The 15247-nt window shown below is 37.5% G+C and overlaps 1 protein-coding gene across 6 annotated transcripts in view; it reads left to right on the top strand.

The window, feature by feature from the left end:
• The window catches only part of ANKIB1 (ankyrin repeat and IBR domain containing 1), a 131193-nt gene that overhangs the window by 99555 nt on the left and 16391 nt on the right, over positions 1-15247 (top strand). For all 6 annotated transcript variants that reach the window (XM_043966723.1, XM_043966720.1, XM_043966717.1 and 3 more), the window contains 6 exons: positions 1592-1680; positions 6982-7112; positions 8881-9015; positions 10402-10488; positions 10576-10642; positions 14237-14382. In XM_043966723.1, coding sequence (XP_043822658.1) covers positions 1592-1680; positions 6982-7112; positions 8881-9015; positions 10402-10488; positions 10576-10642; positions 14237-14382 — 655 coding nt within the window. The remainder of the gene's footprint in view (positions 1-1591; positions 1681-6981; positions 7113-8880; positions 9016-10401; positions 10489-10575; positions 10643-14236; positions 14383-15247) is intronic.

The raw sequence follows: 15247 nt of genomic DNA, 5'->3' as shown, positions 1-15247 counted from the left end.
TGAGAATAGTTAAGTCATTCACAGTTCTTCAGCAAACAGTATTGCTGTCACTGTGCACAACATTCTCTTGGTTCTGCTCTCTTCACTATATATCAGTTCATACAACTCTTTCCAGGCCTTTCTGAAATTGTCCTTCTTGTCATTTCTTACAGCACAATAATATTCCATCACCATCGTATACCACAGCTTGTTTAGCCACTCCCCAATTGATGGGCATCACTTTGATTCCCGAGTCTTAGCCATCACAAAAAGAGCTGCTATAAGTATTTTTGCACAAATAGATCTTTTTTCTTTTTGGGGAATGTCTTTGGGAGATAAACCTAGCAGTGGTATTGTTGGATCAAAGGGAACACAGATTTATAGCCCTTTGGGCATAATCCCAAATTTCTCTCCAGACCAGTAAACATTTTTTAAGCGCTTATGACATGCCAAGCTCTTTGCTAAGCTGGAGATAAAATCAATAAAAAGAGCCTCAGCTGTCAACAAACTTACTGCCTAAAGGGCAAGATAACATAGGAAAGAAGGAAAGAAGGTAGGAAGGATGGAGAGGAGTACGTGGTGCAGGGGCATCTGATTCCATGGACTTTAAACCAGCCAGAGCTGCAAGTGGAGAGTGGGGTGAGGTGAAAACCCAGTCTTGGCCCTCTGAAAGGGAAGAAATTGGGAGGAATTTGCTCCACCTTCCAGTCAGAGGGGAGAGGAGGCCAAAGGAGGTGGAGTCAATGAAGGTTTGAGTTAACAGGTATGGGATGAAGTTAGAGGTAATGAACTTAACCTGGGAGGAGAGGAACATTTTGTTTCCTGGGGTGAAATCATGCTGGGCAGCAGGTGCAAAGTGGAGAATATAAATATATAATTAATATATTATACACACGCATATAATAAAGGAACAAGCGTCCTGACTGGCCCATTGATCTTCCCATTAATCTGATAGAGCAAAAGATCTTGTTCTAATTAGGTTTTCAGAAAAGAAGACCTGACCTTGCCACTTTTTTTTTCCTTCCTTTTTTTTTTTTTTTTTGGCAGGGCAATGAGGGTTAAGTGACTTGCCCAGGGTCACACAGCTAATAAGTGTCTGAGGCTGTATTTGAACTCAGGGTCTCCTGAATCCAGGACCGGTGCTTTACCACTGTGCCGTCTAGCTGCCACGCCACTTTTATATAGAGCACTGGACCTATAATCAGAAAGACCTAAGTTCAAATCCAGCCTCAAATACCTCTTGGATGTGTGACCCTGGACAAATCATTTAACTTCTCTTAATCTCCTCATCTCTAAATTGGGGGTGATAATAATAATACCTACTCTATGAGGTGGTAATGAGGATGAAATGAGTTGTGTGTAAAGCATTTTTTCAAACCATAAAGTGCTGCATAGCTGTTTTTACTTTGCCAGTTTGTCATAGATTAATTTTGTAGCCTCAGGAAAGCCCCATAATCTTTCTGTACCTATTTTGTCATCTTTAAATGGGAATATTAATTCTCACCTATTCCCCTTACCTTTATGTTGATAATATGAAAACCAGAAAATGCTTTCAGCTCTTTGCAAAAAGTGCTTACATTTTAAAAATAGTTTTCTATTTTCCCTCTGTCAGGGAGTGCCTTGGTGAAGCACATGAGCCTTGTGACTGCCAAACATGGAAAAATTGGCTACAGAAGATAACAGAAATGAAACCAGAAGAACGTAAGCCAGATGTTGAGATACTTAAGTTATGTACTTGTTTCTGATGTGGTCAGATACCTTACGTGGTTTAGAAGTGTTTCTCAAAGTTTTTACTCTGTGAAAATCAATTCTCCATGAGTCTTAAAACTTAGGTCAGGACTATCAGTTGGCTACTCAGAACCTTCCACCTCTGCTTTTCCTTTTGGTTACAGTAACTTCTCACATTCCAAAAGAAGGTTATGTGGAAGAAGCATCATTTTGTGGCACAGACCAATCTGTGGGAGGCTGCAACTCCACGATTTCTCGCTCCTCCTAATAACTTATTTAAATGGTCTCCTATATGAAAAGATTGGTTCAGCTTTGTTGATACATGAGATTTTGTTTTTATTGAGAAGTAGACTTTCTAGCCCCTGTATTCATTTTACTCTCTTAGTCCTTTGAAGTTTTCCATTTCCTTTGTTCACCTCAAACTAGAAAAGTAAATATCAACAGGTAAGACTTACTTGAGCTAATTTGGCTATGTTTCAGTGGCTATAGTTGGAGGTTCAATAAAATATGTATGTTTTAGAAAATTTTTCTTAATGGCCACAGGTACATAGAGAGAATTTCTTCTTCTGGTACAAGAAATGTCTGGTAATTTACAGGAGTAAATAACTGAGGAGTCAGAGAGAAACAATACGGAGGTCTTTAGATGTCTGTATGCTAATATAAGAGTGTGCTTAAGCTTTTATTGCTAGATGATAACTATATACACTTCATATAAGTATCACTGAAAGTGATTTTTAAGTACTTAGTAAAAGAATTGGTCATACCATACAAGACATTATAGTTTCAGTCAGAAACAGGTTGGAAACCCTTATAGGAGAGACCATGCCTTCTTAGAGTTCACGGTAAATAGAGAAAAGCCCAACACAATCTAATTGACGTGCTAGCACTGGAAAGTCAAATGTCATTCTGTGTCTACCATTCTGTGGGTGAGATTAGCTTAAGGTTGTTAGGGTGCAGTGAAGAACAAAAGTCTAAGGATACATTCTGTTGAGAAAGCAAAAGGAAACTCTCAAAAGACAGACATGCCTGAACAGAGAAGTATTGAACAACATAAAATGTCAAAAGATAAAATAAAAGACAATTAACAAAAGTGAATTCCAAAGAGTATTGTAGTTCCATAAAAATAGCATCAAGAATAGTAAAGGTCAAGACCACTTATTTCTTATTTTGCTTTTGTTTTCCTACCAAGGAAAATTATCTTCAGCCTGGGAAATCTAGAATAAAGTTAGTTAATAACAGATCTCAACCTGAGGTATATGACATGGTGGTAGTTAAGACAGTTCAAAACACCAGATCTGAAAGAAAAACTGGGTTACTGTAAAGACCTTGCAGATGCTATTGCTTAGTCACTCTTGGTAAACTTTGAAAAACTGGAGGACAAAAAGGGTGTCACAGAACTGGGTATGGAGAAATGCTCTGTTTTTTAAAAGGTGGAGAAAGGGGGAATTCTTTCAATTATAGGATGGTCACTTGAACTTGAATTCCTTTCAGAATTCCAGAACATATTATCAAAGGAAGAGATTATGAGCACTAAGAAAGAGAATCATTGGTCACTACAAGGCAAAAATCATTTCATCATAAAAAGCTCATGACTGGCTGGCTGAGCTATATAAATGACATTCCTAGTGCGTCACAGAATTTGGTTTTTATATGTGTATATATCTATATCTCCCACAATATCCTTGTGAACAAGGTAGAAAGTTGTGGACTAATACAGCTGAACAGATTTGGGAGCTATTTCAACAACCGGTCATTTGGTGATTAGTGAATTGTCAGGATGTTGCTTGACCCAGCTCTGTTCAATCAGTGACTTAAATAACATTATATTCAACAAGCTCTTGAGATTTGTGCATGGCTCAAATCCAGGAGACCTGACTGAACTGGATTTTTTTTTTTCTTAAGATTTTGACAGGCAAGAACAATGGGCTAAATCAAGTAAGATATTCACAGATATAAACTATTCAGTTTAGATTTTTTAAAAATAAACTTCATAAGGGGCGGCTAGGTGGCACAGTGGATAAAGCACCGGCCCTGGATTCAGGAGTTCCTGAGTTCAAATCCGGCCTCAGACACTTGACACTTACTAGCTGTGTGACCTTGGGCAAGTCACTTAACCCCCCATTGCCCCACCAAAAAATAAATAAATAAATAAACTTCATAATTAGACTTCGGGGAAAGATAATGCTAGAAAACAATTTCTTTAAAAGGATCTCGGTATTGTATACTAAAAGCTCAGTGTGAATCAATGTTTTGACATGACAATACAGCCTCCAGCTGCATTAATATTAGTAGGAAAAATTACCTCATGAGGTTGTTATCCAGAAGTGAAATGGTTTGCCTCAGGAAGTAGTAATAAAAATTACTGTAGTGATTTTCCTGCCTCTTGAGAGACAGAATGTTGTGGTGGAAAAAGTACTGGGTTTGGGAGATTGGTACCTCTGAGCCACGTGCTTTGTGCCTATCTGCCCATGAGAAGTCCAAGGATTTCTTTCATGGATTCCCTTCCCACCCATCTCCCCTTCCCTTCCCTTGCCCCTAAATAAACTACCACCTTATTCTAAAAAAAAAAAAAAAAAGTACTGGGTTTGTAGTCAGGAGAAACTTGAGATTGGGAAAATATGTATGAGATACCTTACAAGAGCTGTTTCAAAGGTAGAATTGACAGGACTTGGCATCCAGTTGGATATGAGGAGTAAAAGAATGCGAGGAGTCAAGGATAACACCAAGATTGGGAAAATGGGTGACTTTGAGACCCAGAGATTACAATACTAGGCATATACCCCAAGAAGGTCATTGAGTAACAGGAATGCTCTACATACATGAAAATATTGATACTGGAAACAATGCTGATCATTTCGGGAATAGCTAACCAAATTTTAGAACATAAATGTAATGAAATATTTTTGTGCAGTAAGTAAATGACATTGTGAATTAAAAGAAGATGGAAAGATTTAAATGAACTAAACCATGTGACTACAAGAATGTAAATGTAAAGAACAGCCACCACAAAATGATTCAAAATAAATGTTGTATAATTACAAAGAAAAAGGTCGGCCTCCAAGAAGCAATAAAAGACTTTCCCCAGCTCCTTTTCAGGGAGTCTGGGGTCCCCAAGAATTGAAGATTACATCATTCTTTACATGTAAATTATATGATTCTTTTTTTCTTTTCCTTTTTTTTTTCTTTCTAAAAACCTTTTTGCTATAATGAATGACTCTCTGAGGAGGAAAGGAGGAAGAACAAGAGGAAATTTACGGGGTGTAAAAGTAAAGAATAGATGTTTAAGAATTATAAAGAACGAGATTGTTCCCAAAGAAGAAATAAGAAAATCCCCCCCAAACACACACATACACATGCACATTTGCCCTCGCCTCACTTTTGCAGAGGTGGAAGGTCTGTGAGAATGGAACATTGCATATAATATAACATTTGTTTTTCAGTGTTTGAGTATTGATAAGTTTGACTGGTTTTTTCCCCCCTTTTCATTTTTTTCTTTAAAATTTTTGTTATAAAGGATGGCTTCTGGGATGGGTAGCTGGTGGTGTACAAGGAGAAATCAGGTGATCTAAAAACAGATGACATCATTGCAAATATGTGTGTCTGTTTTTAAATTTTGATTCGTACAATGTTACCTTAAAGGCTCCTCTGCAAAGGTATCTACCATGCATATGTTAAATTGATAAAAATTCCTTTAAAGATGTAACAAGAAAAAACTTTATTTGACCCTCTGATTATTAAGATCAAATAAGAAATACAACAGGGAAACATAGGCTTACTAAAAGGGTTTGCCATTGTCGTTGACTAGGTACATACAGAACAATGTCTAAATAGAAGATACTTTTAATCTATATGGTAAGGTCCTTCACTTGCCCTCATTTTTAGATGTACTGATTGTATCAATCCTCAGAACACTGAAAAGCCTGCTAAACTGCCTTACTGTCCACACAGGAACAATCAAGTGCATAAAAAATGCCTATTTTCCAAACTATTTTATGGGCTTAGATGAATAGCCCAGAGAACTGATCCATCAGGAGAATGTATCTTGGAAGAGACTCTATATGTGTTTAATAAGTTGAACCCAGAATTGAATAGTAGAGGAAGAAGTTATATTGCATTTGGGAAATTGTACAGTGCTTTCAATAACTATAAGCTTTTCCCTAAAGCAAAGACCATGGGAACCATGAAATGTTGAAATAGTGGAAGGCCCACAGGTAGAGCACTTTAAGAAAATATGTGGGGGCAGCTAGTAGTGCAGTAGATAAAGCACTGGCCCTGGAGTCAGGAGGACCTGAGTTCAAAGCCAGCCTCAGACATTTGACACTTACTAGCTGTGTGACCCTGGGCAAGTCACTTAACCCCCATTGCCCTCACCCCCAAAAAAAAAAAACCTGTGTAGGACTATGGACTAGAGTTCTGTAGGATAAGGAGGCCTGGAGGGCTTTGGGGTGTGCACCAGTGGATACAGGATTGTCCATATCATCAAGATCCTGAAGTGTCAACCAGGGGCATATCACTGAGTCGTTCTGATCTATTTCCTCATCCACAAAAAAGAAAAATAACATATACATTACTACCTCACAGGGTAAAGTTGGACAGTACCTTAAGAGTAGAAAATTCTCCCCCCCCCAGTAGTATTTTAGAAAAGGTCATTCCCCACCCCACCCTCATCCTTAAACGTTGCTTAGGTGACATATTTGGTTGGTGTAGTGTTTGAGAAAATAGAAATTGATCAGAATCGTGCAAATGCCAACTGAAAATTTAATAAAAATGAAAAGTTGGCTGACAGAAAAAGCACAAAATGTTGACTAAAGTTCACAAGTATGTAGATAAGATGCTGAAATTCAAAAACAGTTGTCTTGCATTTCACAGTCTATGTAAATTTGTTCCAATAATAGCCTGCTGTGAAGCTGATTCATGGTTTACCTTATTTCAGTGAAGAAATTTCTTTTGTCCAGTAAACTAAGCCAGGCACATATAATAATTTAACCATTTAATCCGTTATTCGTGTCAAAGGATTTTGCTATTCTGAAAGAAGTTCATTCTGGCACACATTCAAGAAGAATTTATTTCAAGTTAGGTTTCATAGTTGTGACTTTTTGGGTGTCACTTGTTTTCGTCCTGTGTTTATTCTGCTATAAATGAAGTGTAAAGTATTTGCTTTTGTCGTGGTAGGGAAATGAATGCCCTTTAAAGGAAGAAAGTAATATACATAAAGTGTTTTTATAACCTTATGTACTATGCCTTTTATTTCTTCTCTGACTTGGTATCTCAAAGTTGTGGGAGTTAGTGAGGCTTATGAAGATGCTGCCAATTGTCTTTGGTTGTTAACCAACTCAAAGCCTTGTGCCAACTGTAAATCTCCTATACAGAAGAATGAGGGTTGCAACCACATGCAGTGTGCTAAGGTAAGAGCATGAGAAATTTCTTTATACTTTCTAGATGAAATTTTAATTTAATTTATTATACTTCTTAAGAAGGTGTGTACATACATGTAAATCATGTAATGTTTCAGATTAGTTCTAAGAGATTGAATTTTAACTTCTTGGGAAATCAGTGTCAATTCTTATTATATTTAGTGTTAGAGTCAGAGTTGGAGGATTATCAGAAGTTGAAGACTAGTACTTTTTGTCACTCAGTTGTTTTCAAAACATTTTTGTCATCTACAAGTTAATTCTGTTCTCATGGAGATAGACTTATATTTCTCCCCCCCCCAAAAAAAACAAAACAAAACTAAATATCAGTAAATAAAACTATAGCTACATTAAAAACCAGGATTATAAAATGAAGTTTTTATCAAGTTTGACACTTTTATTCTCAAGTAGTGATTTTTTCTGTAGGTACATTAGTACATTAAAAGGATCCTTTTTTTAACTCGGCTGTAAATATGAGAAAAGGGAAAGTAAGCCTGAGTGTTATTTACCAATATTCCCCGGCATAGTGAGAAGCTGCAAGGAGTAGTGGCCAAGGACCCTTCCCCCCCAAGTAAGAGCATTTAGAGTTTAGAGCCTCCTTTACTATGGGCTGGTTAGGTGCAAAAGTCACTTTATTTCTCTATGTACCAGGCAGCTCTCTGTAACTATCAGGTGCATCTACTTTGGTATATCCCTACCCTGAAAAAGTGCTTAGTAATTATCTTTTAGTTGATTGATTTAGTTGATTGATTTAGTTGATTGAAGACCTTTAAAAAAAACAAAAAAAACCCTGACATTTCTATGTACTCAGGGCTTTTAATGAAACTAAGACAAAGTCCCCTGTTGTCTGCCAACCTAAAACATAGGTTTGTTTTATAAATTTATTTGTTGGTGGATTAAGTGTATTTGTCAAGAAAAAAAATAATTACTTTTTTTTAGTGAGGCAATTGGGGTTAAGTGACTTGCCCAAGGTCACACAGCTAGTGTTAAGTGTCTGAGGCCAGATTTGAACTCAAGTCCTCCTGACTCCAGGGCTGGTGCTCTATCCACTGCACCACCTAGCTGCCCCCAAAAATCTACTTTTAAGTAGATTCTACTTATGTTTGAAACATAAACACCTTTGTGTGCTTTATAAATGAAATGTATAATATAGTGATATGGCTTAATTTGTATTGAATAAAAGCAAAATTCACACTTAGATTTATAGAAAAAAAAAGTGTGCTTCTTTGAAAATGAAAAGTATAAAATAGAAGACAGCTCATAAAGATATTGGGACTAAATTTGATAACCAATTCTTTTTTAATGTAGTGGACTTCATGCCAGCACCAACCATATCATTTTATACATAAAGCCTACTGGCTCTCAGTAAATGTTTTTCTGATGATAATGACTCAGTTTTTTATTCTCTGGGATAAGATGTATACGATTAGTGCTTGGGCAGTTTGTGTATTTGAATGAGTTGGTAAATAAATGAAACTAATATTGGTTTGCAATGGTAGGTGCTTCCAACCTTAAATTGTGTTGTTTAAATGCAACTTTGAATTATATCCATAGGTGTTTGCCACATGTATGTCAGCTTTTTCCTTGAATAGCAAAACCCTTCCTTTCATTAGTCCTTACAGCATATCCTTCATTGTTTCCTACTCTCTTCTAATTTGTAGCAAGGACACAGTTAACCTGCATGTTGTTAATATGAAAAAGTGTGTGTGTGTGTGTGTGTGTGTGTGTGTGTGTGTGTGTGTGTGTGGTTTTTTCCCTGAAGTGCAAATATGATTTCTGCTGGATTTGCCTGGAAGAATGGAAGAAGCACAGCTCTTCCACTGGAGGCTATTACAGATGCACTCGGTATGAAGTCATTCAGCATGTGGAAGAACAGTCCAAGGAAATGACAGTGGAGGTGAGAAGAGACTGCACTAAAATGCCCATCTAGTTTAGATTGGGGCCTCAATGGTGGTAAATATGTGGGGACTCCCATTTTGGCTCTCACTGCTCCCACCTGCCCCCAGGTGATTGAAGCACCAAACCAAAGACTGGGTTGCTAGAAGTAGAGGCCTCCCTTTAGGAAAGGATAGGTAAATGTCTACCTGTCTGTCTACATATTCATATCGATATGTAGATGCATCTATATCTCGATGAATGTACCAAAAAGTTCTTCAGTTTTTCAAAGAAGTGTGATTCCATCTCCATATGTTCTGTCTCTACCAGTTTCTTGACCAAGGCAGTACTTCGATGCCTCAGGGACAGTGGGGATAAAAGTAGCACCCACCTCAAAGGTTTGTCCTGAGTATTAAATGAGAGAATATTTTGTAAACGTTCTTAGTCCCAGGCCAGGCACCCAATAGGCATGCACCATATCAATGCTGATTCTTAGTAGAAAGTATGTGTTTGAAGTGCTGTGGTTGAAAATGTAGTACCTGGTGGCCAGCTCTGATGGGGAACATTTCTCAATATAGCTAAGTTGTCCTCAAAAGACCCCACCCCCAGGCTCATGTACCCGGCCTCTCAAGCTTGGGATATGACTTGCCAGAATTTCTGCCACCACTACCACCACCACCCCGCCCCCACCACAGTGGGTCTCCATAACAGGACTTGAGTGTAAACAAGAATCACGAAATACTGCCTTATTAAGAAATCATTGTGAACTGTGTTTTTTAAAAAACAAAAAAAAGCCCCAAATACTTCTTTCAATTAAGGTAAGAGTTTTTTATTCATTTCTATCGCTTCTATCTTCTTTTTTTTTTTCACTTTAATTATCCATCATTTCTTCTCTATCGATATACTGTTAGCTATTGACAAGCAACACTTAGGTTTTATAGAAGTCAGATTGGGGCAAGAGTGGGGGGAGGGTAATATATTTGAGTTTTCCTTTAATGTCAGTAAAACAAGGTCATGATTTTAAGAAAAGGTAAATGTCCTAATGTTCTAAAGATCATTTTCACTTTTGTTGTAGTTCAGTCATTTTCACTTGTGTCCTGTTCTTTGTGACCCCATTTGGGGTTTTCTTGGCAAAGATACTAGAGTGGTTTGCTATTTCCTTCTCCAGTTCATTTTTAAAATGAGGAAATTGAGGCAAATAGGGTGAAGTGATTTCCCAGCTAGTAAGTGTCTAAGACCAAATTTGGACTTGGGAAGATGAGTCTTCCTGACTCCAAGCCCCATACTCTATCCACTGCACCACAGTTGCTTTTTGTTTAACGCATATAAATCACATTCTTTCTATTATAACATACAATGTTAGTAGCTCATGGGTCTTATGTGAGTTATTTATGGATTTTGTTTCTAGGCTGAGAAGAAACACAGAAGGTTTCAGGAACTTGACAGATTTATGCATTATTATACAAGATTTAAAAATCATGAGCTCAGCTATCAGGTATTTAACAAACTGCTTCAGATTGAGTTCCTCTATAACTGGCTCAAAAATTAGATTGACTGAAAGTGTTTTTTTCTTTCTCTTTAGTTAGAACAACGCCTTCGAAAAACAGCCAAAGAAAAGATGGAACAGTTGAGTAGAGCTCTCAGTGGAAGTAAGTAGTAGTAGTAGTAGTAGTAGTAATGTGGTAGTGCTTTTTGAGCATGGGGTGGGGGTCAGTAAATGGGTGCAAAAAATAAGTCTCCTGAGATTAAAAATGCCATTAAGAAAGCCAGTATCTTCACACAGCTGATTATTTTTAACCTGAATTTATATTTGAAACCTCCAAAAGTCGATTCTAAATAAAATGGATAAAATAGTTTTCCAACTACATTTTAATCCTTTGTTGCCATTTGGAATTTGTTAAGCAGTAAGGAGCCAAATATTATCCCATAGCTAAGTTAAGCTAACTGAAAAGTGCATAAATTTCTTTAAGATCCATAACATTTTGTAGCAATTATACATTAAACTCCTTTCAGTGACACTGTAGACATTTTCTGACCATGCTCTAAGCCACCTAAGCCTGTTGTTGTTCATCATCACTTTAACCAGGCACTGCCTGTGCCTGTTGGGCCAATGGTTCTCCCTCCTCTCTGTCCTGGGTTCTCTGCCCAGTATAGCCTTCCTCTCCATCACCACCAGACACAGTGCTCCATGTTCTTTAAGATCCATCTCAGGGGCGGCTAGGTGGTGCAGTGGATAAAGCACCGGCCCTGGAGTCAGGAGGACCTGAGTTCAAATCTGGCCTCAGACACTTGACACTTACTAGCTGTGTGACCCTGGGCAAGTCACTTAACCCCAATTGCCTCAAGTAGAAATGAATCGGAATGATTGTCATTGTCACTTGCTTAGCAGATGAGGAAACTTGTCCCTAGGGAGGCAGAGCCCCTTGGTCCGAGGCCCACAACTACTCAGCCTCAAAGGCAGGATTAAAAATGCAGTGCTTCCTACTTCCAGTCCCGCCGTTCCAGGCCCCTTAGAGATCATCCAACCAAACCCTTTCATTGTACTAATAAACTAAAGGCTTCACACACGAAAAGATGTGTGAAGGATCACACAATATTTTAGTTTTCTTGTGGTAGTTGTCGTATCTTACATTTTCATTGTTTTGTGCATGCTTTTTCACCCTTCTGAATTGTCGGTTCCTCAAGGGTAGAGGGAGCATCTCATTGATTTTTGTATCCCCCACAGTGCTGAACACAAGCATTTATATGTAGTAAGCACTTGGTAAATCTTTGTTGGGTGAATAAGAGCATATGGTTCACCAAATGAGCATCTGTTGTTTAAATGGAACATGGGATTGAAGGCACAAATGTCAGCACCAGTGTAAACTGGTCATCTGTTCATCCCTGGTTATGTAGATACATACATACACACTGCACCAGCAAGTACATACACCTCCTTCTTCTCATGGGAGCCCCAGCCCAGTCACCTCATACTCAGAGACTGCCTCAGGGCCCCAAACTAGCACAGGACTCTTTTCCCAGGGGCCCTACCCCAACCACCAGATCTTCCTAGCACCTTCCTTCTTTCTCTTTTTTTAAATATTATTTTGCTTTTTTTCCACAATTATGTGTAGAAAGAAATTAACATTTTTAAAAATTTTGAATTCCAAATTCCTTCTCCTCTTCCTCTGTGTATAATTATATAAAATATAATTCCACATTAGTCATTTAGTGGAAGAAAATTTGAACCAAAATTTTAAAAAGAAAGTGTAAATTACTATGCTTTGATCTATATTCAGACTCAATGAGTTCTTTCTCTGGAGGTAGATAAAACTTTTCAACATGAGTCCTTTGGAATTGTTTTGGATCATTATATTGCTGAGAAGAGCTAAGTCATTCAGTTAATCATCATACAGTATTGCTGTTCAGCTCACTTCACTCTGCATCAGTTCCTGTAAACACCTCCCTTCTCAACACTGTGTCCCAAAGTTCATGGGACTTCCATTTATCCTGAGCTGAATTCTCCCTAGTACACTATTGTTTCCAGTTAGATTATGAGCTCTTGTTAAGTGGGAACTGTCCCACCTTCCTGTTTATGTTCTTAGCTCTTAACGTTTAAGTAGCATTTATTACAGCTTTTTTTACATTCTATCCCCTCTGACTACTCTATATCAAGACAAAAATACCCTTGTCCAAAAATGTCTGCATTTTAGCCTAGCATCAGCTTTGGCCAGGGACCAGTACTGGCCACGCATAAAGTAGAACTGTCCTCAGAATCTGTATATGTGTACATACCTGTACACACGTACATAAATAAATGCACAGCAATTTATGGAAAAAGAAAACACATGCCTACTTGGGGATCAGGAAGAACTATACCTTTAGTGAAAGAAGCAAAAGGATTCTAATAATTATTTCAATAAAATAGACAGTGCCTTGAACGTAGTAGGGCTTAATAAATAACTGCTAATGAAATTGATGTGGATTCTCATGGATCTACATTCAGTGTCCTATATGGTTTATATCTGCCAAGAATGCCAGGATGAAAATGAATAATGGTGCTGAATATGACTCACTTCCTCTTCTTTAAATTGGGCATAATATTTGTACCTCCTTCACAGAGTTAGTTATGAGGATCAAATGAGACCATTGATATAAAGTGCTGTGTAAATGTCAGTTATTGTCATCAGAGTGAAGTGCAGCCTTGGTACAGTTTTAAGCTTAATAAATTTTATTTAGCTCCAGTCTGAAGCCCTCCCAACAACAGGGCTTATTAAGGCTTAAGACAGCACTAAGATTGTTGGAACATCCTTTATTATGAAATCTCTTTTCTCCCTCTCTTCTTCCCCATACCTGCTTTTTCCTCTGTCTCTTTCCCCTCCCCTTCTCTCTGTTTTAAGCCTGAAAGAAATGCAATTGGTGAATAAGAAGAAAAATCTGAAATGATCGTTTTAAAAGGAACAGATATTTATACTCGAATCTAATTGTTCAGAGGTTGACTTTTGTTGCATCTTTCTACGTGTGATTTTTGTATTTCTACTAATTATTTAATGCAATACTTTCCTGTCCCCAAATGTAGCTTTATGCCCTTTTCTAGTTAACACCTAGAAACTGAAATTGAACTATTCTCTAAGTAAGGACCAATTAGAACCTGGAGGTCTTAGTGTAAACCTGAAAAACCAAAGAAACCTATGTGTTTCCCTTGTACAGAGAGTCTGGTAGCCAAAGGTCTGAGATACTGAAGATATTCCCACCCCCTTTACTGCATGGCTTCTTTATTCTCTAGTATTACCTGCTCAGTAGCTAAGAAAATTGTTGTTTATTTTGTTGTTGTTGTTGTTCTTATAACTTGTAATCTCTTCACAAACTGTCTTTGAGAAGATAGTTGTAATTTATAAATAGTAAAGTTCCTCAAGGATCATTTGAGAGATTTAGTTTAATGAAAGAGATAACTTGAGACTGAATAAAGTAATTCTTGAGGCCAAAAAGCCCCTAAAAAACCAAACTGATTCATAAAAGGTAATAGTCTCTCTGGATAGTTATGTGTTTCTTGAAATCATGCATCTAAGTAAAGAACTTACCTTGTTTAAAAAAGAAAGCTTGTGAATAATTTCTCTAATGAAGTTATTTCAAAGTTAGTTCTCCTTAGGGGAGAAGGTTCCTTGTGTACATTTTTTTTTTTTTTTAAGAAATCACATTTGCTTATTGTAGTAGTATAGCTGGCGGAGAAAAAGTGTTTTCACAGTGCCCGGATTACCTTGTAGCTGATGGAGGCTGTCCAGACACCACTTTTATCGAAGATGCTGTGCAAGAGCTCCTAAAAACTCGACGCATTCTCAAGTGTTCTTATCCATATGGATTCTTTTTGGAACCTAAAAGCACAAAGAAAGAAATATTTGAACTTATGCAGGTAAAATAATGCTCTTCTTATTAGCTTTACATAGTAACATTCTTAGCATATTTGCTGCCAGAGCAAGCACATGTGTAACACTGTCACAGAAAAACATTTTTTCCCTTGTAACACAAAACTAGGGATGGTTTACACCTGAACATTTCTACAGTAATTGTTTTTGTGCTGGTTTTCATTTTCATTATTAAATATAGAGAAGTTTGCCAGTAAAAGAAAATATAAATTTTTTTTCTTCAAACCTAGAGAAATTAACTTTTACTTTGAGACTCTACAAGAGTTTTGGATTTTAAAGGTTTCTTTCAGAATTTTTAAAAAGCACATTGATAGATGGTGGCTATAATATTTTCATTTGAAACCCACAAAAGAGAATAAACTCCCAAAGAAATCATAGTTTAAAAGCAAAAATAGGTGTCCCGTTACCTATGCCCATTGCATCCTGGCCCTCACCTTAGCCTGATGGTTACGACTGGATTGCTTTCCTTCACTTTCTTTGTATCCTCTTTCTGTGACTCTCTGTCCTCAATCTTGCCGATCCCTGAAAATCCCCTTTCTCCACCCCCTTCTACCCTGAGTTTGCTTCAAGGCCAAATTCAAGATTTGATTCCTTCCTGAAGCTTTTCTTAGCTAACCTTGTGCTATGTTATAGCAATCTTTGTTTCTGCACGCCCTCCAGCACTTATGTATATGGTACCTAGCAGCTTCATATGCTTGAATCTTCTGTCCCTGGCTAATGTGTACATTCTTTGAAGACAACAGCTGGGCCTACTATGCCCTAATAGCTAACATAGGCAAACAAATGTAGAATGCTTTCTTGTTGAGGGAACATGGTTTGCCTAAAAATGAGATGGCTTCAGATAGGACACTC

This window comes from Dromiciops gliroides, chromosome 5 (assembly GCF_019393635.1).
Source record: "Dromiciops gliroides isolate mDroGli1 chromosome 5, mDroGli1.pri, whole genome shotgun sequence".
Lineage (NCBI taxonomy): Eukaryota > Metazoa > Chordata > Mammalia > Microbiotheria > Microbiotheriidae > Dromiciops > Dromiciops gliroides.
Note: the sequence above shows the minus strand (reverse complement) of the source record. Positions and strands in the feature narration are given on the sequence as shown.